General features: G+C 30.0%; 1 protein-coding gene and 1 pseudogene across 3 annotated transcripts in view; both read right to left on the minus strand.

Annotated features, from left to right (window-relative positions):
• LOC118205839 (glycerol-3-phosphate acyltransferase 4-like) overlaps positions 1-27,774 on the minus strand; it is a 93,491-nt gene that overhangs the window by 41,792 nt on the left and 23,925 nt on the right. For all 3 annotated transcript variants that reach the window (XM_085813808.1, XM_035378126.2, XM_085813809.1), the window contains exons 3-9: positions 24,686-24,822; positions 21,844-21,886; positions 19,360-19,414; positions 15,464-15,529; positions 15,066-15,140; positions 7,528-7,617; positions 7,333-7,426 (exon numbers count right to left, since the gene is read on the minus strand). In XM_085813808.1, coding sequence (XP_085669934.1) covers positions 7,333-7,426; positions 7,528-7,617; positions 15,066-15,140; positions 15,464-15,529; positions 19,360-19,414; positions 21,844-21,886; positions 24,686-24,822 — 560 coding nt within the window. The remainder of the gene's footprint in view (positions 1-7,332; positions 7,427-7,527; positions 7,618-15,065; positions 15,141-15,463; positions 15,530-19,359; positions 19,415-21,843; positions 21,887-24,685; positions 24,823-27,774) is intronic.
• LOC118205859 (U2 spliceosomal RNA) lies at positions 20,660-20,821 on the minus strand (annotated as a pseudogene).

Raw genomic sequence — 27,774 nt, forward strand, 5'->3', positions numbered from 1 at the left:
ATAGTGCTGACAGATGAACTTCCAGTTCATTGCGTGCCACGACATCCGCGACAAGAATAACTGATTTGTTATTCACGGAGGGCGAAATCTGTAGTATAGTTCTAAATCCAGAAAATACAGCTACCGATAATGAAGAAAGTAACAGAGAGGTTACTGAACGAGAAAAATTTTGATTGACAAGTTATTCGGAATTCTCGACACAGCAATTACAGGACTTGAACAATGGAACTTAATAACTGAACAAGAAATTATATGTCTATAGTATTAGTCTAAAGTATTAGCAGAGAAAACAAATCAAACAACTCACATTGAAAGAAATGTTTAATAAAATAAACATAAATATTAAGCTCTTTTCTTTTGTAAATTGTGATACCCTTTAAATCATAAATGCTTCATTATACAACATTTTACATATAATACAGAATGTATATTTTCAGTTAAACTTCTACCCAATAACTTCAGTAATTCATGAAAGTTAATTTTGCATCTAGTTTATTCAGGAAAATAAGTTTCAATTAGTTGTTTTCAGCTTTAAAAATATTAAAAATTTTTTAATTAGTTAGTTATTTTCAACTAATAATTGTATCGCCATTAGCAAAAATAATGCATTACTATCAACAGCATAGGATTAAACTAAATACTTAATTGTCTATTGAAGCTTCAAAATGTATTTCCCAACTTCACTTTTTCTCGGCTAGCGTTACCGAATTTGCCTTTGGCAACCTAAAATCGAATTGGACCCAACACATTTCCCACGGATTCAATAACAGACCCTCTGCAGAAATAAACTCATAATCCCAATATCCCATACATATAGTATGTGCAAAAGAGAATAAACTCCATAGAAGGTGATAAAAAATTAATTTATGGCTTAATTGAAACAAAGACAGAAATTAAGCTAAGCAAAACCGTGTAAAAACAAATTGAAATGATAAAACGAAACTTAATTTTCATGTGAATTTTCAGTGCTGACTCTCCCATTCTAGAAATTTCAATTTCTTTCAGACAAAGACCACATTTAGCTTTATAAGGATTGTCATCCATCAATATCCAGTCTTTGTAGTCAGCTTGATGAGGCCACAGTTTATTGAAAATGCACTTTCCAGGCATCTCATTGGCGTCGGAAGGGTTGTGGCCTTCCAGGTTGGGATTGCTCTAATTTTGGCAAATATTTTCCAGGGTTTGTACACATTTTCTTACACGAAAATTAAGGACTTTTAAGGACCATCAAAGAAAAAATTAAGGACCTATCAGCAAACAAAAATACGAATAGAATAAAGCAATTATCCATACAACCGACTTCATGCTTGTAATTTCACTTTAAGAAACTAACAGAAGTGTGTATTATGCACTATTATTAAATTCAATTTAATACTTACCATAAAACAATTTTGAAAATTAAACTAACTCCCTACAAGTTATGAAGTAGATAACATTAAATTAGGAACATAATTTCTTGAAAAACATGTACAAGTGTATTTTACACTAATACCAGTCACTATTTTAGAGATTTAATGATTATTATTCAACTTATTTGATATTTATTTAAACACAGTCAACTACTATTATAATCACAATGTAAGAATATTTTGCAGATTAAAATAACTGATTTGTAAACATACAATTTATTTCCTTGGTTTTTTAAAAGATACTAGAATAATAAACTGTATAATGAAAGATACAAAACATTTGTGCTTTTTTTTAAATCTGAAAACTTTTCAGCTATTTTAACATCTAATTTATTTATGTCTATTTCCTTTTCTTTAACTATTCTTCTAAGTTCATTTGCTTTGATAAACAAATGTTCCTGCTGGTCTCAGCTTCATCTGCTAAAGCATCTACTTCTTCATTAATATCTTTAATGTCCCTTTGAAGAAATTTTTTCTTTTGCTTCATATAATCAATTTCTTCCTCAATAACATTTCTTTTCCTCTTTGAATTTTCAGATTTAGTTAAAGATTTTTGTTCTTCTAAATACTGCATATATTTAGACCTTGCAGAAGCTGCTGCTGATCTCATTTCTTTATTAATTTCGATATTAAGAACACCTCCAGAAAATTTTATGTAATCAAATACTGTGCGTTGAAAAATGTATGATGAGTCACTTAAATTTTCAATTTCAATTGCTTTATTTACAGAGAATCCCCTTTCCACAGAGGCCTATCCATGTGACAAGATAAGAATCATTTTCACTATTTTCCATACTTTTGAATAGTGAAAATCATGAAAATAAGAAGTGAGAAATGTGTCAAGAGAGAGATTTTGAGGATCAAAAGTAGCAAATTCATGTAAATTTCTCTTAACTACTTTGTCTAGAAACTCTCCAAACTGCAGCAGAATTTCATCACAATCATCTTGTAAAACACGTTTATTCCGCTATTTTCATTTTGTTCTGGGCTTTTTCTGGACTTTTAACCATCAATCACAGGTCTATACAAGATGCATTTCGAATAAGAGAATAATTTATTGGTCATTTAGACATTAAGTGTTGTACCATTGTTAAGACACATTGTTGACCTTCTTGTTTCAATGCAAAACTTTCAGCTTGTGAAATGTTCTTCTTGCGGCATTTATCATTCATTAACTGCTCAGTAATGAATCCCAAATAAACTTTACTTTTATCATTATAACAATTTGGATCATTAAAATTAAATTTATAAAGATTTTTTGCTTTAGTTATTTTTGAATATTCTAGTTTCAAAATTTTAAAGTGCTGAAGGCAATCATTTACAAGTTTTAAGATATCTTCAGCAAAAAAGGGAATAAGTGGTTTATCACTTTGATAATATTCAAGGAAAGGCAATAATATTTTCGACAGAGAGAGAAAAAAATTTAATTTTATAAGAAATGTTTTATCTTTAGTTGCCTCCAAAATATTTGAGAAGGATTTTGATGAATTTTTTTTAAACTTCCCCATTTCAACTTTTTTAATGTACAGTAGCAAGTCATCCCATATTTCAATGGCTCTTTCAACTGCTGGGACATTTTGCAACCATCGGTAAAAGCAGAACTTCACAGGTAGCTTTTTTAAGCCAGATATACTTAAAAAATCTTCACGTCTTGCAGGAGAATCTTTAAAAATCCAATATAAGGAGGATAAGAATGATGGAATGTCCCAGCCAGTGGATGACATCCCATGCTTGAAAGCATTGTTAAGAATGTGTAAACCGCATGCCCCTAATTGTCAAGCATTGAATGTTATATTCCTTTGTCAAGTCCTGTTGCAATAAATCATAAAATTTCCAGTTTACTGCAAATATCCATCGATATTTGTAAGAGTTATGACAAGTCTAGTTTTTAAACACATTCATAATATTTGGATAAAATAATTTCACTTGTTGCATGCCCTATAAATGCAGAAGTAAGGTACTGAGTTCTGACCTTATTTTCGTGATGCCAGAACCTCACATGAATATCTAGTTGCTTCTTTTGATTTGTCAGATTAAGAGTCTCATCAAATAGTAATGTAAAAAACTCAGCATTTTTACAATGCTTTAGTAACAAAGTTTTAAAATAAGGGCCAAGATCAAAATAACAGATATAAGCACATTTCTTTTCACCACATGAAAACTGTTTTGCAATGGAACTATCCTGGAACATTTTAGTGATTAATGGCCCAATATCATCGCACGATTTAAAAGAATAGTGGCTTTTGATGCACTTAAAAGCCCACAATATTTCTGCATCTGTAACTTCAGATTTGAAAAGAAAAGAATTGATTTTATTATTTTCTACACTTATTGATGTTGAATTAACAGTTACATCTTTTCCTGAAGTAGATGGTTCTTCTAACTTGGCAAAATTCATGATACTGTTTGAAGAAACTCTGCAGTTGAGAAGGGAGAGATGTTTTGCACGTAAAATGGGTATTACATGCAAGGCATTAGTAAAATTAAGTATCGCATATATATGTATATAATGTATGTATATATATATATATATATATATATATAATAAGAAATGTATACTGAAAATATACATTTTTTACTATATATACATATATAGTACAAAGTCTGAGATCCGGACATCCAATATCTGGAATGATCTAAAATCCAGACCTAAAAGCCACCACCAACCAATTTTTTAGGGCTTTTTTGAAGGGAAGGGCAGAAATCCCGATTCTTAATCTCAGTTTGGCATTAAATAAAATATCTCATTATTGAAGAAATAATTATTTTAGCATAAATTTGCATGATTAGTAACTTGACTCCATAGCTGCATATCTGCTTGGCATAATCTCAAACCGAAACATTTGTTAATTTTACACCAACTAATATTTTATATCCTTGATGTTGAAATCGCGAATCATTATTTATTGTATTTTGCTTTCATCACCGCATGTTTATCAACGGATGATAACTTGAGTGATGACTCATGCAGCGACGCCAAATAACAGAGTATTATCCGATTACAGATTTAAGTTCAATGCGCTAAAATGTTGACAAGGGGAGATTTAACAGAAATTTCTTTCCTTATGCTAAAAATAGATTTTGTTAATGATACTCATAGGACAAACGATTATATTTAGTGCTATTTGAATTAATAACTGATTTGTTATTCACATAAAGCCAGAACCAGTACCAGAGCTTGCATGGCCGCACCAGGCGGCAGAATTTAGGGAAGTTAAACAGAAGTTTTTCATTGCGATGACAATGCCCAATCATCAATCAATTAACGGATGACGAAATCTGTAGTATGGTTCTAAATCCAGAAAATACAGCTACCGATAGTGAAGAAAGTAACAGAGAGGTTACTGAACGAGAAAAAATTTTGATTGACAAGTTATTCGGAATTCTCGACACAGCAATTACAGGACTTGAACAATGGAACTTAATAACTGAACAAGAAATTATATGTCTATAGTATTAGTCTAAAGTGTTAGCAGAGAAAACAAATCAAACAACTCACATTGAAAGAAATGTTTAATAAAGTAAACATATAAATATTAAGCTCTTTTCTTTTGTAAATTTTGATACCCTTTAAATCATAAATGCTTCATTATTTCATAAATCACAATTTCATATTTTCAATTTTATAATTTCTACGTGCCATCTTAGTAGATTTAAAATGATCTAATATCCGGAAAAATCTCAAATCTGGGATCGCTGAAGTCCCAACCTCGGACTTTGTACTGTATATATATATAAATTTGTTAAAATATATATAATACGGAATGTATATTTTCAGTTAAACTTCTACCCAATAACTTTAGTAATTCATGAAAGTTAATTTTGCGTCTAGTTAATTCAGGAAAATTAGTTTAGTTGTTTTCAGCTTTAAAAATATTAAAAATTTTTTAGTTAGTTGTATTCAACTAATAATTGTATCACCATTAGCAAAAATAATGCATTACTATTAACAGGATAGGATTAAACCAAATACTTAATTGTCTATTGAAGCTTCAAAACGTATTTCCGAACTTCACTTTTTCTCGGCTAGCATTACCGAATTTGCCCTTGGCGACTAAAATCGAAATGGAGCCAACAGATTTCCCGCGAAATCGATAACAGACCATCTGCAGAAATAAACTCATAATCCCAATATCCCATACATATAGTATGTGCAAAAGAGAATAAACTCCGTAGAAGGTGATAAAAATTAATTTATGGCTTAATTGAAACAAAGACAGAAATTAAGCTAAGCAAAACCGTGTAAAAACAAATTGAAATGATAAAACGAAACTTAATTTTCATGTGAATTTTCAGCGCTGACTCTCCTATTCTAGAAATTTCAATTTGTTTCAGACAAAGACCACATTTAGCTTTATAAGGATTGTCATCCATCAATATCAAGTCTTTGAAGTCAGCTTGATGAGGCCACAGTTTCTTGAAAATGCACTTTCCAGGCATCTCGTTCCTATTGGCGTCGGAAGGGTTGTGGCCTTCCAGGTTGGGAATTTAACTAATTTTTACAAATATTTTCAGAACCCCCACCCCCTTTTTCTTTTCTCGAGCACCTTCATCATCACTTTCGCCTCTTAAAGAACTTCCGGCTTCACGCTTTCGTCACAATCTGCCTAAATTTATCGATAACACCTGTTTCGAAAGATTGGGTGAATAGCCAATCAGACACCGATACTTTCCTTCGGGTAGCTAATAGTTTTTTTTTTTTTTTTTTTAATCATTTGCAACGCAAATCCGCCAACAGATTCGTTAACAGCCGTTAATTTCATATTCATAAGAAATCGCAATTCACACTGTGAATGGCAATCATTAGAAATGATAAGAAATGTCAAATGAGCAAAATTAAGGACCGTTTATTCATTTTGGCGAAAATTAAGAACTTTTAAGGACCAAAAATCATTTTTGAAAAAATTAAGGACTTTTAAGGACCGTACGAACCCTGCTTTTAGAATCCCTCCCTTTTTTTTTCCTCGAGCACCTTCATCATCACTTTCGCCTCTTAAAGAACTTCCGGCTTCACGCTTTCGTCACAATCTGCCTAAATTTATGGATAACACCTGTTTCGAAAGATTGGGTGAATGGCCAATCAGACACCGATACTTTTGTTCGGGTAGCTAATTTTTTTTTTTTTAAATCGTTCGCAACGCAAATCCGCCAACAGGTTGGTTAAGAGCCGTGCAATTTTAATTCCATATTCATGAGAAATCGCAATTCACACTTAGAATGGCAATCATTAAAAATGATACGAAATGTCAAATGAGCAAAATTCAGGACCGTTTATTCATTTTGGCCAAAATTAAGGACCTTTTAAGGACCAAAAAGCCTTTTTGAAAAATTAAGGACTTTTAAGGACCGTACAAACCCTGGAATAGACGTATCAAATTGAAAGAATTGCATCAGATCATACCGGAAGTGTCAATGACAACTCTTTATGAAGTTGTGACTGTCAAGTTAGGGTACAGGAAATTTTGTGCATGCTGGTTTCCAACAGGCGGCAACCTTCTATTACATACAAAAGCTTGTGTACCCACTTAACAAATGTTTGGATAACGGGGGTGATTATGTCAAAAAATAATAAATAATCCAGTTAATAAGATGTAACTGACGTTTTTCTAAATAAATGTTTTTTTTAAGGAATGCGAGCCATTGTATCTTTACTTTTCGAAATGCCCTTGTAGTATAGTTTGTTAAGTTTAGTTAAGAATTACGGTCCATTCTGAATTATCTGAAACATCAATAACTTGAAAAAAAAAAAGAAAAAGAAAAAAGCCAATGCTTTAATATATAGTTTCATGAATGTGCTAAAAGCAATGGTTATTTTAATTCTGTTCATGTTCATCAAAATTATTTCACTGTTCTTTTTAATAAAAATTGGATAATTTTTCAATAAATTAAAAAAGTTAAGAGGAAATTAGAGCTTTTTACTTACTAAGGCATAGCTATTATCACTTGCTAATATCACCACATCTATTGGAGATGTATGATTAGCAACACAGATGCCACCATTTACAGCTCTATTCTCTCTAAAATAAGTATAAAAAAAAAAGCACACAAAATGAAAGTTTATCAATGTATCTCAGAAATTTATAATGCTTTAACAAGAAAATTAAAATAAAACACAAACCTGTTGTGGTATGTAACAATAGCAGAGCAAGCACAACCAAAAATCCGAAAACAGAGAATACTTGCATGCCAATATATCCACCTCTTAAACCTAAAACAGAAAAATGCTACAATTTTTTCTTGAGAACCAAAATATTAATTTAATCACAAAACTAGTAAAGAATAACTACTAAACGTAGAATAATGCTTAAATTTACTGCTTAACAATGATATTTATTATACAAGAAGAAGATTTGGAATGGAACCTTAGTGAGTTTAGGGATATTTTGACCATGAATTATGAATGAAACAGGTTCTAATTAAAAAGAGGAAATCACAAGTACATGATGCTATCCATTTTGCCTTTCTAAACATCAGGTAATTTTTTATTAATGCAACTCAAATTGTTCCTCTGAATATTTATTCATTAAATACCAAACACAAATATTTTCTATGGATTGTTTGACAAAACAATTTTCAACCTTTTCTCAAAAATAAATACACACATATTTTTTTTTTGTTAATAAATTTCCAATTTAAACAATATGTTTAAAACTTCAAATAAGCAATCCAAAGTACTACATGAAATTAAAGAACAAAATTGTTTCATAAAAAAAAATTTAATTTAATTAAATTTAATTTAAATAAATTAATTAAATTTAAATACAAATTTAATTAAATAATTCTTTACGCCATTGCTGCAAGGAATGAAATTTAAATTTAAACAAATTAAATTTAAATTTTAACAAACACGCATAAAAGTAAAAAAGCAAATTTAAAGCCAAAATTAAAAAAAAATTTAAAGCCCCCCCAAAAAAAGTGTTAACATATAAAAGATATAATTCTCGAACTAATCTACAATATCATTTAAATTCAGAAGCATAAGCAAATCAAGCACAAAACCAATGCATAAGTGAATGACTGTTGAGCAGGCAGGAGACAGACTTATCAAAGGGAAGTTGCCTCCAAAGCTAACTCTCCAATCATTCAATTCGTGTTTCGTCATTCATGCAGGTAAGGGTAAAAGTCAAAACCAAAAGTAAAAAGTGAAGAATGTCCAAAAAGAAATACCAACAAAGTGGTACTCTTAGAAATTAGCATTTAAGAATTAAAGTTTTAAAAGGAAAATACTAATGAAGTCTTTTGAGAAACAAGCAAGTAAAGTCAAGTATTAAACTTTTTTTTTAAAAATTCAATTAAAAAAAAAAATTTGGGGTACTATTCAGTTTCGAAGGCCGTAAAAAATCGCCAAACTATTGTTGATGCCAATGCTGCCAAATAATTGCGGCAAGAATGAAACTATAAAAGTAAATAACTATCTAAGATTGATGCTTTAATTTAGATGAAAGGTTAATTTCATATACTTTTTTATTATTATAATTTATATGAAAAAGGCTAAACATCACTGAATGAAAGTGTAAGAGTAAATAACTATTTCAGATCATTATTATAATTTATATAAAAATTGCTAAACATAACTGAATGGATGCCTGCATTGCTATTTCGCTACCGACTTATCGCTAAAGCATAATTTCATCTCGTTGGTTGTTCAAATGTAATTTTCTATAATGAATAATGCCTTTTCTTTGAAAATATTCTCAGTAAAGTGCAGAATCGCTCACTTATTTGTTTGCCGCTTTTAACAAGGGTAAAAACAATTGGATTTTTGTCAATTTTCTTTAAGTGAAAATAGGTCGATGTGTACATAGATAAAGTCAAGGGTGTGTGCAGTGCCATTTTTGTGCAATTCTAGGATTTTTTTTAAGTGAAAATAGGTCGATCTTCACATGGATACCGAGTATGTGCAATTCTTAAAAACGTGTCAAACAGTGGGTGATTCTGCACTTTACCCAAAATTCTATTGCCGACTTTTCGTCGTGGGCAATCCCAAATTGTTAAATCCATAGGGTATCAAAAAAGGATTTAAAATCAAAAAAGGATTTAAAAATTAAACTAGTATGTCAGTGGCGTCTTAAGAAATATAGAACTATATAAACTTACACAATCTGAAATCGGCACGTACGCTAGATTTGGCGCGCTGTTTAAATGGGCGCGCTTGCTAGATTTGGCGCTTTTGCGCATACATTTTCGCTGCAATTTTTTTACGGCCCTCAAAACCGAATAGTATCAAAATTTTTATAAAAAATAATCTAGAAACTAATGTATTTTAGAATTCCTTGTCTACAGAAACCTCCCCGACACAAATATGCATATAAATAAAAAGAAACTAAAAAAGAACTAGACATAATCCATATAAACCAATAAGAAACAAAGAACTAATTCACAATTTTTAAAAAAAACAAATATATACTTAAAAATATAATTTCATATCTAGAAAATACTTAAATACTACATAATTTTTTTTTTTTTTTTAAAATACTTAAAGCAAGTAAATAGTAAGTTTTAATTCTAACTTACCTACTAAATGAGCGTTGGGGTCTGCAAAAGTGTTTTTAAAGAGAAGTAAGTGTGCTTTTCAAATTAATCATATAGATGGCGCTTATGTAGGTAAAGTTGAGTGCCAAGCTGCTATCTTTGTTATATTAAAAATTTTTTGCAAACAATAATATTAAAATATATGAAAAAATATAAAAAATAAATCTAGAGAAAATTAAATTAAAAATCCTAAAGGTATGTAATTCAAGTTTTAATTTTAAGGATAAATTATTTAGGGAGTTAAGCCAATCAAGAGAGGTAAGTTTGCTTGAAGTAAAATAGAGTTAAGTGGTATTGTGAATTAATAAAGGTAAACTGTTTGTAATGTGAAATGTGTGTTCTGTTGAAAAATTGTGTAAATATTGCAAGGCAAATAATTAAAGTAATTAAGTAAAAATGAAATGTTTTAAAATTTAAGTTTTAAAGTAAAATTTAAAATGTCAAAAAATTTCCCAAAATTTTGTGAAACGAAGTATTTAAAAAAACCTCTAAAAAAATTCCCAGTAATTTCCCAAAAATTCCTTAAATTTAAAGAAAGTTAAATTAAAGAAAAAAATTTAAAAGTTAAATTTAAAGAAAGAAAAATTGAAAGTTTAATGAACTTGATTTTAACTGGTATATCAAAACTTAACTAAATACTCGCTAAAGTATGGAAAATTAGAAGAAGATTAAAATCTTCACTCAATTCGGGCTATAATTGAGACTTTTGAAAAGAGTTGGCCCTTTATTAGTAAAAGGAAAGAATCCAGTATTGATTAAATATACATATTTACAAATTTATTTACAATAAAAATTTACAAATAATTTCTTTACTCTTCTTTATCCTTCATTACCCACCAGCTAAGGTTTAAGGTAATGTTATCATATCAAAAAGAGCCAAAAAATTATAAAGTAAAGTTAATGCCTGTCTTTTTAATATATAAATTAATAAATTTTGGTGGTACTTGGTTATCAACTTGAACATTAATTAGCTTTATTATTTCTTCCTTTAAATTGTCTATTTCAGTAAATATATTTTTTATTCTGATTATTTGGCTATGAAACATGTTTTCTATTACTTTTCTAGAGATATTAGAGTTCCAATTAATTAGTTTAATAGTATGAAAATGGAAATTCCTTCTTTTATCATATAATTTAATTTTGCTGTGTTTAATAATTTGCAGGTCTACGTAGGTATTCATAGTATCTTGATAATTTAAATGATATTGTAGATTAGTTCGAGAATTATATCTTTTATATGTTTACACATTTTTTTTTTTGCTTTAAATTTGCTTTTTTACCTTTATACGTGTTTGTTAAAATTTAAATTTAATTTGTTAAAATTTAAATTAAAGAACAAACATTATTTTGTGGTATTTACATAATATACACTACCAGGAGTTCTGACTGAGGTCAAATAACTTTAACAGCGCACATTAGCAGCTTTACATATTATTTGAGCCCTATGGACCCAGGATAGGTTTCCATTCTATTTCAATAATGTAAATATCTCAAAGAAATTTACTCTGATCTAAGGCAATTTTGTTTGCCATGCCCAATTTAGGACTGTTAATTTCATTTTGGCATATTGCGTCAATTCACGATAAGCATTGCTTCACTATTCAAATTGCTGCCACCAAATACTATTGCCCTGTATTATATTTAAAGAAAATAAATAATGAAGAATCTGCGTCAATGTATGTATGTTTCTCACACTGTGAAATTCTAAAGAAATGCTCATCTAAAAATTATTTTGTGATATTACTCTTTAACTGAACTTTAAGTGTGAAGAACAAGATATTTAATAAATAAAGGTAACACACAAAATTGGGGGGGGGGAAACGCTCCTTGGACGTAATTTAAAATCTGAAACCTTTCAGTTTTTTTTTTTTTTTAATTTTATTCTTACTTTGGATTTAATTTAATTTATTTCTTTAGGACTCAGAGAAATAGGTATTTCATCTATTATTGAGAAGACAAAGACAATAATCTTCTATCATTAGCTCAATTTGTTTGCTTTGAGGATTAGTATCCCTTCCTTACCCACAGTGGATTATGGTCAATAAAGTTCCCTATTATGATAATATTTCTGGCAACTGCTCTAGAAGAATATTTAAATCTCATTGATCAATGTGGTCATTCAAAGACGAATGAATAAAACATACTGAAACTAATGGCAATAGCTTGGAGGCTTGTGGTTAAACAAAATGAATTAGAGGGATAGTCATATGAGGTAAGGAGACCACACCTCCATTGACACACTCACCTACAAGATTGTCTTTCCTGATGAAAGAAAACCTTCGACCTTTCTCTAGTTTCAGGAGACTCTCCTGCACTGCCAAGCACACATTGGCAACAGATATTAATCAGGTCTTTCATGTTGTAGGGCTCCTCACCTTTATCTATTAACTAATTGTTAAGGAACCTAATGAAAAGCTAAGCGAATAATCACATAAGTTCAGAAATAGAAACATAAACTCAAGAAGTGTTAATTACCCTTTATTTCTCAAAATAAAGATTGTGACAGCCCCTTCCTTAGGATGTACAATAAAGCCGCCACTTGGGCTTAAACTGAAAATTATAAGATATAAGAACTTAACTAAAGAGATTTTAGCCAAAGCTAATACAATTTTTAAACTAGTTGGCCTGTAATGTTAAATTAGCTAGTGAAGTTATCCAGGGCACATAATATGGCCAAGCACAGTAACAGCTTAAACAGATATAGCCAAAAGACAAACACACACTATTCAGGAATCCCAATTTTCTCTCTCGAAGTCAGTAGAGCTTTGGCTTGAATACTCTCTACTACTCATGTGCATTTAACGTGTTTCTAAAAATTCATTCTGTTAAGGAATTGTAAATTGTAAGCTGAAGCTAGAAGAGACAGGAAAGGTGAATAAATAAAACTAAAAATAACTTATAAACTTGGGATATAACTTACAATGTGTATGAAGTTTTGGTCAAAGCTGTTGACAATTCCATGACATTTGGGTAGCTATTATGAATGATACTTGTTCTTGTTCCCCCTCCCCTTTTCTTTCATGTGAAAGCAAATGTTTTGGGATATCTAATATTTCTTCCCTAACTATCTCAGAATTTAAATGATCCACACCCGGACTATCAATGAAGCTCAGGCTTTGCAGTCCTGAAGATTTTTTAGATTTAATTTTTTCTTCGGTATTTGCAGTGTGTGTATTCTTTTCTTCATTTTGTGTGTTTTTTCCTGTGGCTCCATTGTTGTATACGTGTGTGTTTTTTTTAAGGAGTCATGACTTTTGAAATAGAACTAGGGCTGGTCAGAATTGACTTTTGGTTTTATACTGAACAATGTCCATGTTCCTGTTGACTGTTATTTTGAATATAGAAAAATAATTCTTATTAATAAATAACTGAAGAAAAAAAAAGAGTTTCTCAAGATAAACTATGTTTTTTGTAACTTTTACGTACTGCATTTCTTTTTCTTTCTTCAAACAGAATAAGATCCTGCATCTCAGGATGTTCTTTGCAGTTAACGTATAAAGCAGCAAAAATGCAATTATCACTGTTATGATAAACAGCGAGCAGTTTGCACATGTGGGTTTACCACGATGTGAGGCTTTTGGATGTGCAAACTGCTGGAGGATGAAGCAGCGCAGCAGGTTTGATATGCATGATTACACTTGACAATGCAAATATGCTTTTCGGCAAGTGTGGAGGCTAAATGTTAATAGGATATGTTTAGTACAGATTAGCTGCCATTTTTATGAAACTAGATCACCCTGGCTGCAGAAATGTACTGATCTTGGAACTCAGTTACTATTTCTTCTTCAGAACCCAATATAAAATCTGGCTCCAAGAACTGTGAGAGAAATTTAAAAAAATATGAGCTGAAAGAGTGATTTATCACTTGTTCAAAGCTCAAGACTTTCATGCTGCCTACAGATAGCATAGGAGTTGCTTTCTCAACTAAAAAATCATTACACTGCAGATGTTCGACACTTCTTTATTCTTCTGCTATAGCAACTATGTATTTGTGAATCAGAAAAGGTGACATTTTCTTTAATTCCTCACCAGTATTAGTGATACTTACGAAATGCAAAGATAATTAGAGACATGAATCATAGGTATTTGTTTCTATTCTAGTCTTTTTCAAGATGACTGAATAGTTGTCAATCTTTTGAATGCTTTTTTGAACGGCCATATTTGAAAACAAAGGAAGTTGTACACAGACACAGTAGCTCTATCTACCACAAATCCCAATAAAGAGATAGACTCCTGCTTCAAGACGTTCTGTGCCCATACACAAACTGAGCTTCATGGTCAGTTTACCTAAAAGCTGACAAGGACTAGTGATCAACCAATTAATACTAGCAGGGACAGATAAATGGCTCCCATTTGGACTGAAGCAGAGGCCAGAGCTGCATGTTGGGGACAGCACATCACCACTAAACTACCAAGGCATTCCTTTTGGCATATAGGTCGCCATACACTGCAAATGCATAGACAGTTTTCCCACCATGGAAGTCAAAAGGCGAAAGCTTTGTTATAGCATCTCATAGTGAGCCCCATCCTCCATAGAGGAAACCATGAGGAAAAAAGGGAGTAAAAATGTATTTGTTAAGAAAAAGGGAAAAGGAAGAGAGGATACAATGCTATGGATCAAAGATCATAATATCCATCTCACCAAGGATCCTCAGGATTGTCACACCCACACTCACCAGAAAAGAGCTACTGAAGGGATTAGAACTTGGACTACACAAAAAGCACACATGCGAAAAACTAAAAGACATTTGTTGTTAAAATTACATCATGTGTGTGTTTGCCTAAAGAATTGTTACACACATAGCTGCTAGAATTTGGCAACTTTGTAAAAGTGATTGTGATAATGCATAAGTATCTGATTGAACATTAATTGTTAAATAATTTGATACTTTGTTAGTAACTCACTACAATTATTTTGGAAATTCTAGCCCAAATAAGAGGAAAGCATTATAATAGAACTGTCTATTAAAGTAGTTCCAAAAAATAATTAAACACATAAAACTGTGCTCATCATATAAAGTAAACACACCTTCTAATAAATAATATATTGCATAAACAACTTAATTTATAAAAAGTCTTTAAATGCAACACAAAAACACCCAGGAAGATAAAATACAATATTACCTTCCTTCTGGCAAACAACCAATAATAGCTGTGCAAAACAGTAACCAGCAAACACCAAAAAATGTTATAAAACACCTGTTTAAAAAAATACAAGAAATTTAATTATTTAAAAAAATGCAGCATTTTTTTTTATTTATTTAAAAGATTGCACTTTATAAATCCAGTATTAATTTTATAAGTTTAAATAACTTCTTACAAATGGTTTAGTCACTAAATTACACTTAAATCACTTACAGTACCATCTTATTTTTTAAAATCTTGAAAAGCCAATACTGCAATAATAATAAGAAGAAATCTAACTGTACAGGATGAATTGAAATGATTTTAAGTTAAGATGATACATTAAATAATGTATAAGCTACAAGAAAAATACAATTTTATATAAAAAGTAAACATACCGAAGAGGGAACAAGATACAATAACGTAAAAAGAATCCTAATCCCCAAATGCAGGTTAATCGAAAACTAAAAAAATAGAAAGTACTATATAATAGCAAATATACTCATAGAAGCAGGCTTTTAGTTAAAAAATTTTTGTTACCACAAAATATTTACTCTCTCTAGTATATATCTACTGCATTCTTTTAAAATAAAAATATTTATTTATTAGAAATGGAATATTTAGTTTATAATAAATATCAAATGGCAAATTAAAAAGTTCAATTTGTGCAATTTTTGAAACTACATACATTTTATACATAAACAACTATAGTAAAATCATAGATTTTTAAATATTAAAGATGAATAGGCTTCATAATAATAAATTATATATTCAGAAGTGATATGTACATATAAACTTGCAATGAAAAAAACTTCAGATTATAATCAAATAGCTTGAAGAAAACTTTTAAAACTAAAATATTTAAAATACATAAAAAGCTAAAAAATGTGAAAAACCATATTATACATTTCTTATCTTAAGAAAAAAATAAAATAAAATAATAATAATAATGGATTAACTACTTCTGCCAACACATAATGTTAAATTTTTATTGTTGAATAAATTAAAAGTCAACTCAAAATGTATTTCAATTTTAAAAGACCCATATTTTTATGAACTTGAAATAGTATACAAAATAACATATTATAAAAGCATATTAAAGTTTGAATAAATTTAAAAACAGAAATATAAACAGAACATTCCTTACTAAATATTACTGTAAATTTCATTATAAAAATTAAATTTTATTCTGAATGCAGACAAAAGCAAACTCAAAACATACATTTAAAAATTTTATAATCCATTAATTATTTTAGGATGTTAGAAACTTGAACTAGAAAATGATATTCTCGGCACAAAATATTACTTTTTGAAATATGAAGTGTCAGTTTAGCATGGGTGAGTTTTACCCCAAATAGAAAACAAGAAGCACCTTACAGAGGTTTTCTTCAATAAAGCACATATCAGTTCTATTCTCCCTCAGGATTTTAGCACATTTTTTAAACCTCAGAAACAGGTGAAGCTACATCCACACTACTGTTATTAGATGTGTCAGAGATCTAACAAATATGTTCATAATTAAGACACAATAACACGCCGAATAAATACTAATTCAGAAGTCAAACAACAAAAATCAGCGTTATACCTACAAAATTTTCACAGGACTAGTTTCGATGGTTTTACCGAACCATCATCTTCAGCTGCAAAACCGCAAATGAACAAGATAGGAAATAATGATTAGATAAGATAAGAAAGCCTGGACAAGAATAAGCAAGTGGCGCCATCTGTTGACGAAACCAGAACTAAAACATAATTTCTCTAAAAGCCGAAGGCAAATTTGGATTGGAATTAGGATCGTTAACTAGAACAGAAAGATTTTTATGAATGTGAAATGCCTCTAGAAAATCCAGTTCTCCAATGGAAGATGTTTTTTGAATAATTTTGGCAGCAGAAAAATTGAAAGTGTGATTTTCGGACCAACAATGTTGAGCAACAGAAGACCTCTGTGTTTCCTTTTTTCTAACATATGCCTCATGTTCTTTGACGCGAAATTTTAAGGCTCTCTTAGTTTGGCCAATGTAAATTAAACCACACTGGCAAGGAATCCTATAAATACCCCAGGAATTCATATTCGGAATGGGGTCCTTGAGTAGAGAAGTTGGAATTTTATTGATGGGAGAAAAAACAACCCGAAAGTTAAATTTCTGCAAAATATGTGCAACTTTATAGCTAATTGATGGAAAGAAGGGAATGACAACAGAATTTTTATAATCTCCTAAAATAAAAGTGTGGCTTTTAGTGTGTTGAGATGAGAATATGTTCATGGTTTGACTGTATCTCTGTAAGTAAGTAACATGTTTTTCACAGAAAAACAAAAAATATGATAAAACTCTAATGTTCCATATATTGGGAAATAATTATCCAAATGAAATGAAATCTTACAGGTGCACCCAAGAAGCAGCCTCTTTCTCATTAGTATCAGATGCAGAATGGTGTGAGAAACTAAACTCAAGGGTGCAAGGCCTTTGCATGCACGAAAGTTTGTTTTCTTGACCATGGGCACTGGGGTGCATAATCATATGCCCTGAACAAGTGGTCAGTTTGTCGTAGGAGTCCCAGTGTTTAGTCCCCAAGTGAAATTAGTACTAATTTTATTAACCCATTCTAGGGATGAAAGGCTGAGTCAACCTTGCCCTACCCGGGGATCGAACCCTGGACCCGTGGTGCTGCTGTGCAGTACATTAGCCACTGCGCCAATGGGCTTTGGTGTGAGAAATCTAAACATTAAATTATAAATTTCAAGAGTAAGTTTTGAAACAGCTCTCTCTTGAAACAGCTCTCTCTTCTTCAAGAGTAAGTTTTACTCTTGAAGAAGAGAGAGCTGTTTCTGATCACACTTAAAACTGATAGTTTTCGAAAATATCTATGCCAAACTCAGTTTGCTCTTTTACTTAATTTTAAATTCAAAACATATGATTGTGATTTTTGTTTTAGTTACTTTAATTGAGAAGAAATATGCATTCATAGTGAAAAGCCTCAAAACAGAATGTCTTTTTTGGCAGATTAGAGCTTCTCACGTTATTTAGTTAGTAGTTACAGAACAACCATTCTACAAGTCTTTTTTATTATCATGCTTATTTAATATTAAAAAGGATTTCTTTTCCTAAGTAAAAACAAATCTAAAGCCAACATTCTAAGAATTGTCTAACATATTACATTGGCTCTCACAATAAATGTCCGTTTCAGTTTTCGAATTTTTACCACCAAATGTTATCACCCTGTATTATATTTAAAAATATTAAATAATTAAAGATCTGCACAAATGTATATTTCTTGCATCGTGAAATAACAACAGCACCTAGAGGCATGACATTTTGAATAACATAGTCCTCCACCTGAATATGGGCACCTGGAAGCCTGATCCCTCCCCCCCCATATTTTGTAACACTTTAATGAATTTTTGATTAACAAAAATGATTTCAAAGCGAGCAATGGCAATAATGCACAAAAAAATAAAAATATGGTTAACTCCAACGAGCAAGACCATCGGAAATTCTGAAGTTATGCTGTTTTAAAATATTTTATAACTTAAACTCCAAGAATGTGATATTTAATAAATAAACACAGATGTTAAAACTAAAAAGACAAAAGTTCTGTAAAGCGACCTTAGTCAGAAAACTGAACACTGATACGATGAACTGAGAAAAGATTGGGGGGAAAAAAACAGAAAAATGTACACCAACGTTTAATGCTGCATCGAGAATTCAAATGATACCGCTATGCTGCATTTAAAATTCTCGAGAATACAACAAAAAAAAAAGCATTGAGCTCTTTTAATAATGCTGATAACTGACACTGATTGAAAACTGTCATTATGAAATTGCCAGTGAGCTTCTATCTCAGTATATTCTTTTATTAATCTTATCATTGGTTCATCTAAAATTGTAATGAACTTCTGACACTACATGACATTATACAATTAGATTTCGATAATATATTTTGAAGCTGAAAATATCTGGTAGTTGGCAGGTATAAATTTACACATCGTGCCACTTCTTGCATTTCTTCACAATCTGAAGTATTTGTCAACAAAATGCAGAAATACTTGTTTAAAATGACAATTCTAGATTGAATTGATATATGACACATTTATTTTGTCTTTGTAAATGAATAAAAGTTTACAGAAATATGTAAACATACATATATATAATACACAATTAGGAAAAGTCATTAAAATTGCCCGAGTTCACAAATAAAAATGTAGTACTCAAACATAAATTTGAAACTATCAAAGTGACAAAAGTCATCTTTCTAATATTATGTAATGTCTTTTGAAATAATAGTGCATACTTACCTAATATATTGATAATTTTTATTAGTTCTTGTAAGGAGATTCCAAGCAGGAAGTTCTGAAAAATATAAAATATTATTAAATTTTTAAAGTAGTAGATTATTAGTAAGGTCAATTAAGATTAGTGCTGTTTCCAGGATTGAAAGAACTATAGATAGTGCAGTAGTCATATAATGATTTTATGTTTACCTAGTTTGTGTCTTGCTCAAATTAGTGTTTAATATAATACGATCTAATATTACAAATTTTTAGTTTCCATGCTAGGGAAATTCTCACACTGTTAGTTTTTCAAATTCCATAACGAATTCTCTTAATGGCTTGAAAATTTTTTTGAAACAAACCCAAAAACAGCTTGACAAGTTTTCATTGATAGTATAAATTTGGAAATAAAATGCACAAGACACATAGCTGATGTCCTATACAGAAAATCAAAACTATCTATAGCCAAAATGGTCTTGAAAAGGTTTCAGATGGCCTTCTGCCTCCATGCATGAAGGTTGCTATATTGTAGCTCTTATGGCGAGCCATGATCCTAAGTAGAATAGCAATGCCCTTTTTGCTAAAAAAGTGCTTTTACGATTGGAGTAAGCCTACAGACGATTTCTCAAATACGGATACGATGACAGCAACCAAATATAGACAATCTGACAATGATGACGAACCGGATTATAAAGCCAAATTAATGGAATTACAGATGCAAGCACTCCTTGTTGAAAGCAAGATCGACTTCTGTAAAGAGATGAAGCTCCAGCTGGTTGCTAATCAACCTGTATCTGCACTGGAGAAACACATGGAAATTATCACAAGATCGATACGTGAAATGAAGAATGAATTGGAGCTACTCAAGTGTAAGGGAGAAATTTTATTATCTCAGTGTGCTAACAACCTCCCTCCTAACCCTGCAAGTAAAGTTAATATTGCAATCAAAAAAAGAAACAACCTGATATTTCTAACTACTCAGATGATAACACAAACCATGATGATGGTATTATTAAATCCATCCGCGTAACTAAAATAGGGGGAAAAAAAGACCATGCTACTAAGGATGCAATTAGTACCAAAAATAAATTTAGTCCCTTAAATCATGTTAACCAGGATAACAACTCAGTTACTGAAAATAACGTTAAGTACTCAATTTGAATCTCGCGAGCAACAGATACCTTTACTAAGAAAAATCAGTACTATCCATTATGGTCAAATCACCAGCTAACATCAAACAAAATATTTATTTAAAGCAACTTGCTAATCAATCCTCAACAAAATTCTTTAGTACAGTCAGTGCAGAATTTTTAAAAGTATTTCCTAACATCTCAGATGATCAGAAAGTACTTACCAGATATCTCAAGGCTAATTCTATCGAATACTATCTAATCAACATACAACATGAGAAACCCATTAAAGTAGTCATTCATGGATAACCTATAGATACTACACTTTGATCTTAGCCAAAAGGCCGAGAAGCGATATGGTCACCTCAGAAACCAGTGAAATTTTAACAGATTTAGGCTACACTGCACGTAAGGTTGTACAAATGACAAAAATATGCACCCGCCAACCCTTGCCACTATTTCAAATACAGCTTCTTCTTATGCCTTGAAACAATTTATAACACACATTTCTCACTTTTCATAGCATACATTCAAAAATTTCATTTCACAGTGTCATAATTGCCAAAAATGGCACTACTCCTTGGAAAATTGTTTCCTTATGCCACATTTGCATGAAATGCGCAGGAAAACATAAAACTTCACTTTGTGTCCAAAAAGGATTTATTGAAAACCCAATTAGTATAAATTGCAGTAATTCTCACCTTGCCTCATACAGTGGATGTTTAAAACTCCCCAAACCCAGGATAAATAACCCACATGCACCTAGAAAACTCTTTTCAGAAGTACCCACAAATAAACCCAGAAACCAGACTACCAGCAGACAGATATTAATCTAAATCAACCTAAGCAAACACCCATTATCCCTAAACCAAATAACATTCAAACTCCTACAAATAACTCTACCTCAGGATTTCTAGAATTTTTCAAAGCAATCAAAGAACTTGAATTTATTTTTGGCATACAATTTCCAAATTAACAACTTACTTAATAAAGCAAAAATTAAATAAACTCAGAAATGCCAACACCATCATGGACAAAATGTACATTATTTTCTTAATCTTTAAGGAATTAAATAATTCTAGCAACAAATAATCCCTAAATTTACTTTTTTATTATTCCAATAATCTTATTTAACTTAATTTTGTTCTATCATTTTCAGAAGATTTCTCTGTATATAAAACACACTGAATATGGAATGAGCAAATCAGAAAAAAAAAAAAAATCTTTATACTCTTCAAAAGAAATTTTAACCTCCCTTTTAAGCTTCTTACATTAATATTTTTCAAACACTGTACATACTAATTTTTATTATAGTTTTATATTAAACAAAACACACAAAATGGTTAAAAATTATTATCAGAATCAATATATGAATTACCTTCAGCTGCAAAACGCATTGTGACTTCGTCTTCAATAACAGCCTAAAAAGAAATTTGAATATAAATATATCAATAGATAATACTAAGATCAACAGATAATATATATTATATAAACCCAGCCTAAGATGATTAAAATTATATAATTTATAACATTATTTGATTTCTCATAGATAAATTTCATATTTATTCATATTTAATTTTATATTTAATTTAAATTTCATTATTTGCCATATTTTGACAAAATAATTTAATATATTTCAATATATATCAATGCTCTTACAAAAATGCTACATCATATTCAAAAATATTTTTAAAAAGCAGTAGAAACTTTCTGATAAACTGAGATTTCCTTCTACCAAACGAATAAAATTTGGAAGAAAAGTAACATTACCTAATCATTAAGCAATTATTCACTTAATTACTCACTTAAAATACTCAAAATGCAAGACAAGGAAATTATCCTTAAATAGCATAAGAATATCTGATTTCCTTTCTTATGTTTATAAAATGTGCCAATGCTTCTTCAAAACATCCAGTTAAAAGGCTTATTTCCTCCTAGAAATCACACCATGTTTGACTCATAATTCAGAATTATGAGGCATGTCAAAAGTGACAATCTGTGAAGGAAGTAAGCTAAATAAACTGAACCTTCACAAACTGTTTCAGAAACAACCCTTTTATTTAATATTTATGAATTACTTTTATCACCTGAAATAAATAATTATTTTACTGCTTATCATACTTTATTTTAACTGCTTATCATACCATTTTCCTGTACAATTCAAAAAGACTAAACTTTCAGAAGATTGAGTTTAAACCAAGGTTTCAAGATTTACTTTTCATACCTTTTAGATATAATTTTTTCACATCATTTACTTATTCAAAAATAACACAATTAATCAGTTAATATTTAAATTACTGAAAGAACTAAATGACAGTCTCCTTTCTTTTAAAGAAAAAATTCCTATTTATATAAATCTTAGTTATTTTTTTAAAATTAGGAATCTGTAATAACTATTATTAAAACTTAAAAAACAAATCAGCGTCAAAAATTAATTAAAAAGTCCTATACATTCCTAATGAAATTTCATTTCCAGAATGATAAATCTTACATAATTTTGACTGGATTACAGGCATTGCTTTTCAAAAGAATTAAAAATCAATTACACCCTTTACGTAACTTTTTTTACATTTATGTGAAATAAGATATAAACAGTACTTAAAATTTAAGCAGAACATTACTCATCATTTCATTAAATTTTGCAAAAATAGAGGTGGGAGAAGGTACTTGCAGCAATTTAAATAGCAGGAAAATATTACACCCTTATTATGCAATTTCTTATTATAAGGATTTCTCTAGAAATTTATAAAGATGAAAGAACAGTTATATTTTATACACAATAAAACTTGCTCTCCCACAAATAGAACATGAAGCACATTATTTTACAATTCATTTCATTTGTAGAAAGATACAAATTCATAACACAGAACAGCCAAAAATTACAATTCATTAGTTGCATGACATACAGAGTTTTGATTTTGGTTAGCCTTATGATAAACAAAATGCACTGAAAGAACAATAAAAAGAATGTTTTATCAAACCAATAGCACATGAAGTTATCTTTCAGCAAACTTAGAAAATAAAAAAAAATTAAAAAATTAGTTCCTCTCCTTGCATTAAAACTCACAACTACTGAAAAATTGGTATTTATCCACACTCTGGTTTCAATACTCAGCAAAAATACCATATTTTCAGAGCATTTCAAGTATAAACAAAACAACAGCCAACCCATGCATGAGCATATCACATATATGTAGAGTACTCGACCAGTCTTGCTGAAATTATTTGGTAAAAGGCACAGCAAATAAAAGAAAAAGACCAAAGCCAGAACAGTACCCACAGCTAGTTAAAAAATATAAATAGTATTGGCTATGTAGATTTCTGTCCCCCATCCCACTCATAAAACTTCTTGTTTCTAATGAATTTTTTTAAACCATTATTTAGGAACATAGTACTTACAAGCCATAAAGATACACACACTTTTTTAATATGATTTAAAAACTTTTCATGAGAGTGCAAATAATTACAAAATACAGAATAATTTCATAATAAAGATTAAATCCGTTTTTCTGCTATTATTCATGTGTGTTTATCCAATAACAGAATCAATGGTTTTCAAAAAAGTCTGCTTAAATCAACCATTAACTGATTAATAGCTACTTTCTAATTAATATGCCTAAAATCAAAAGTTGTATTTCAAAGCACTTTATAATTCATATTATATAATAAATTCTGATTTGCCATTAATAATTCTTTGCATTTCTTACTTAGATTTTGAAAGCAGATACCTTTTAAAATCACAAGAAATTGTGCCCGCTGCAAATGAGAAGTTCGTGGATATAGGAATATACTGGCAATTGAAAATTAAGCATGCAAGGTTTGGAACTGAAATCATCAGACCAAGGAATATGAAACATTGTGATTCATGATCCATATGGATATGTTAAATATAATTATTTCAAGATTTTTGTATGTTTTTAAATTCACCTTCCCAATTTTGAAGGCCATTATAAAATTGTTCTAACTCTCTCCGTATCTGAAATTTAGAATTTGCATTATCAAACTTAATATGCTTAAGAACAGCCCTCCACTCCCTGTAAGGACACAAAATTTAAGCATTTTGCAAAGTTATCAAAGGTCTCTTAGTTTTAGGTACAATGTTCCAGCTTTCAAAAAGTGCTTTCAGAATTTTCAGAACATTTTACATTCTGCTAGTTAAAAAAATAAAAAAAAAAAAAAAAAAAAAAAAGGAGAAAAATCACAAAATATACATCTCTTACTTCCACACCAGCTTTTATAAAATCACATATATCCCCAAGCTGAAACTCTTTTTGATCAAGAGGAAGATCAGAAGAATTTGTGAGACAACTTCCTTCGGGATGAGGCTCTGGCACTAACCTTGCTTCACGAGAAATAACTAAATATAATAAAATGTATATATTATTATTAACCTAAATTAATCACCATCCAAGAATGTTAGAAAATAAATTACAGAAATAAAATATCTTTTTAATTGGTCATTTGATCACTCATTATTATAAAACATGTTTTCCAATAGTTATTCTTTAATGACACATTTGTTCTTTTTCTTTCTCACCCCCCCTATAAATTCCACCTACTAAATAGTTTCAACACATAAATACAACTCAAAATTATATATTTTGCAAAACCACATGATTTAATGTGCATTCTATCTTAAATGTATGTCATATAAGTAAGCTTTTGAAATACTCCAGAAATCTTCCCCTTATGCCAAGACCAAGGATGTAGCACATTAACCAGGATTCAAACCCAAGTATCAGCATTCAGTGGTTTTATATACTTGGCCAACAGCAGACCTACAATCTAGTATGGCAACCTCTCATGTGACTCAGGTTAATCAGTAAATAAAAGTTACTGTTGCATACATCAAACACCATATACACTCAGCCAAAAAAAGGGGGGCACAGTTCTATATCTCCCATTCTTCTCAGCTGATTGATAAAATTCAACTTGCGTTTTTAATGTCTTGAAAGCATAACTTAGGATATATGTTAGATTTATATATATATATATATATATATATATATCGTTGTTCTAACATATATATTTTGACATAAAATCTAGACGTTTCTGAAATGCTATGCCAATTTTTTCTCCAACAATTCTATGACTCAAGTTATGCCTAAAAGCAAATTTTGTAAAATTTGGTGTGAAATTTAAGCCGTAATTTGGAAATTTACTTTGGTGCACTTTTTTTACTTTGCCCAGAATAATTCACTTAGTGAACTTTTCAGCTTACAGCAGTCTATTTCACTTTACAGTAGTGGGAGAAAAGTAACATTTTTTATTTCTTGAAGCATATATTTTTGCTCTTTTTAAATTAAAATTTTTATTTTTGGATTTTTATTTCCTTTTTAGAATTTCATATCAATTTAGGCTGCATTTTCATTAAGTTGCGTGATTGAATTATAGTTTTTAAAATAGTTATTTTAAAAACTGCTGTTTATTCATTCGCATTGTGTACTTTAAGCAAGTTTATTTATATACTAGTTGAAGTGCCCGATGCCAGTTAAGTTAGATTGAGAGTAACACATCTAACAACAGAGAGAACGATATCACTGTAATCCTTCTCTTATAATGATGAAAAAAATATGATTCAGAGTTATACATTTTTCAGTCTGATGCGATATGGAACCCACATAAAAATTACAATACAAAAATAAGCTAATTCTCTCTCATTATATTAGCAACAATGACATGCATTTTTGAATTATTTTTGTCTTTCTAATCAAATGGATGTAAAATCTTAAGTTCCAACCAATATTTCACCAATTTTAGTAAATTAAATGTGGCAAAAAATTTATCATAATTGATCAGAAATCAATAATGTGAACAAACACACAAATAGACAATCATTTTTATATGTATAGATTTTGTAAAACTTACAAATTTTTTAATAACAAACTCTACGATTTGAAAGCGAGCAGTAGCAACACTTTTTGAAATAAAGCCTTTTTATCTCATAGTGTGATACTGCTTCCACTCAGAAAACTGAGTACGAAAATTAGCGCTTTCAGAGTTTTTAACTGATATTTCGGCTGATTAAAGTCGTATGAAGATGGAGATAGTCAAAATAGCTTCTCACAAAATTTTTGAATCGGGTATAATGTATTTAATGTTTGGCAATGCTATTTTTATTTCATTGTGAAACTTCAAAATTTTTTACTAACAAACTCTAGGATTTGAAAGTGAGCAGCAGCGATAACTTTAGAAATAAAGCAGATTTTCATCTCCAGCTTGCAAGACTATTGCCACTCGGAAAAATGAGAGCAAAAATTTTCATTTTCCCGAGTTTTTAATTAATATCTCTGATTTTAGCTACCTTTTTTGGGGAAAAAATGGACGTCGACCTTTTCCAGGACCCTGAAAAGAATTGTAGAAAGTCTGGTGACGATAGCTATAGCAGTGATTAAGTTATTAGAGGACAAACAAACATACTTTCTTCTTTATATATAGAGAGAGATAAATGTTCTTTTTTTAACTTAATTTTATTTATTTCAATAGCATTTCTTTTAAAAGAATACTTTGCCACCCAGTATTCCTCACTATGCCTTTGAACACTGGATTCTGCATTCAAAGAGAAAAAATTATAAAGCATAGTTAATAAAGCATCTTTCAATCGGCCATTCAGAAAAGATATATAAGTGAGAAAGTTGCATTATCTACATTTTAACTTAGAATGGCATGCATACAAACAACTGTCTATGGTTTCAGCACTGTGCCATTGTCTACACAATTTTATCATCCTAGATTTAATTTTTTAAAATATTAACCATATTTCCAAATAAGTTCAGATTTTTTATTTCAGTAGCAAAAATAAAATAGCAGAGAATTTTAAATAACTAAATAAAAATAATTAAAATAAGATAAATATTTTTTTTCCCCTTTAATGCCTTTATTTTTTTCTCTTGATTTTTATTGCTTCAAGAAAACTTTAATAGTTTAATGATTTTTCTGAGGCATTCTGCATATATATACATGAAAAAGGTTGTTTTCTGTGACATTCGTATGAGTAAAAGTTAACCCTTTTCGTTTAATCAGCAAATGGTCAGAGTTAACTAGTGAAGTGATTTTTTTCCATGATACCCAATGTCTTTAGAGGCTAGGCATTTTGAAGGCCTGAGATGAAAGAAAAGACTAGTTTCATCACCAATGAAAACATTTTTACTTGATAGCCACACAATTCTTTAATAAATTCATGAAACTTAAACCAATTCAGCTACTATATCTTTCTTTATTTATGATATGGTAAAGTGTTCAATGACATAATTTAAATTTATACAGCCCTTCAGTGTAAAAATATATATGTTATTTCTTCTGTCTTTAT

This window comes from Stegodyphus dumicola, chromosome 3 (assembly GCF_044657685.1).
Source record: "Stegodyphus dumicola isolate Sdum_Otavi_A_Nest chromosome 3, ASM4465768v1".
Taxonomy (NCBI): domain Eukaryota; kingdom Metazoa; phylum Arthropoda; class Arachnida; order Araneae; family Eresidae; genus Stegodyphus; species Stegodyphus dumicola.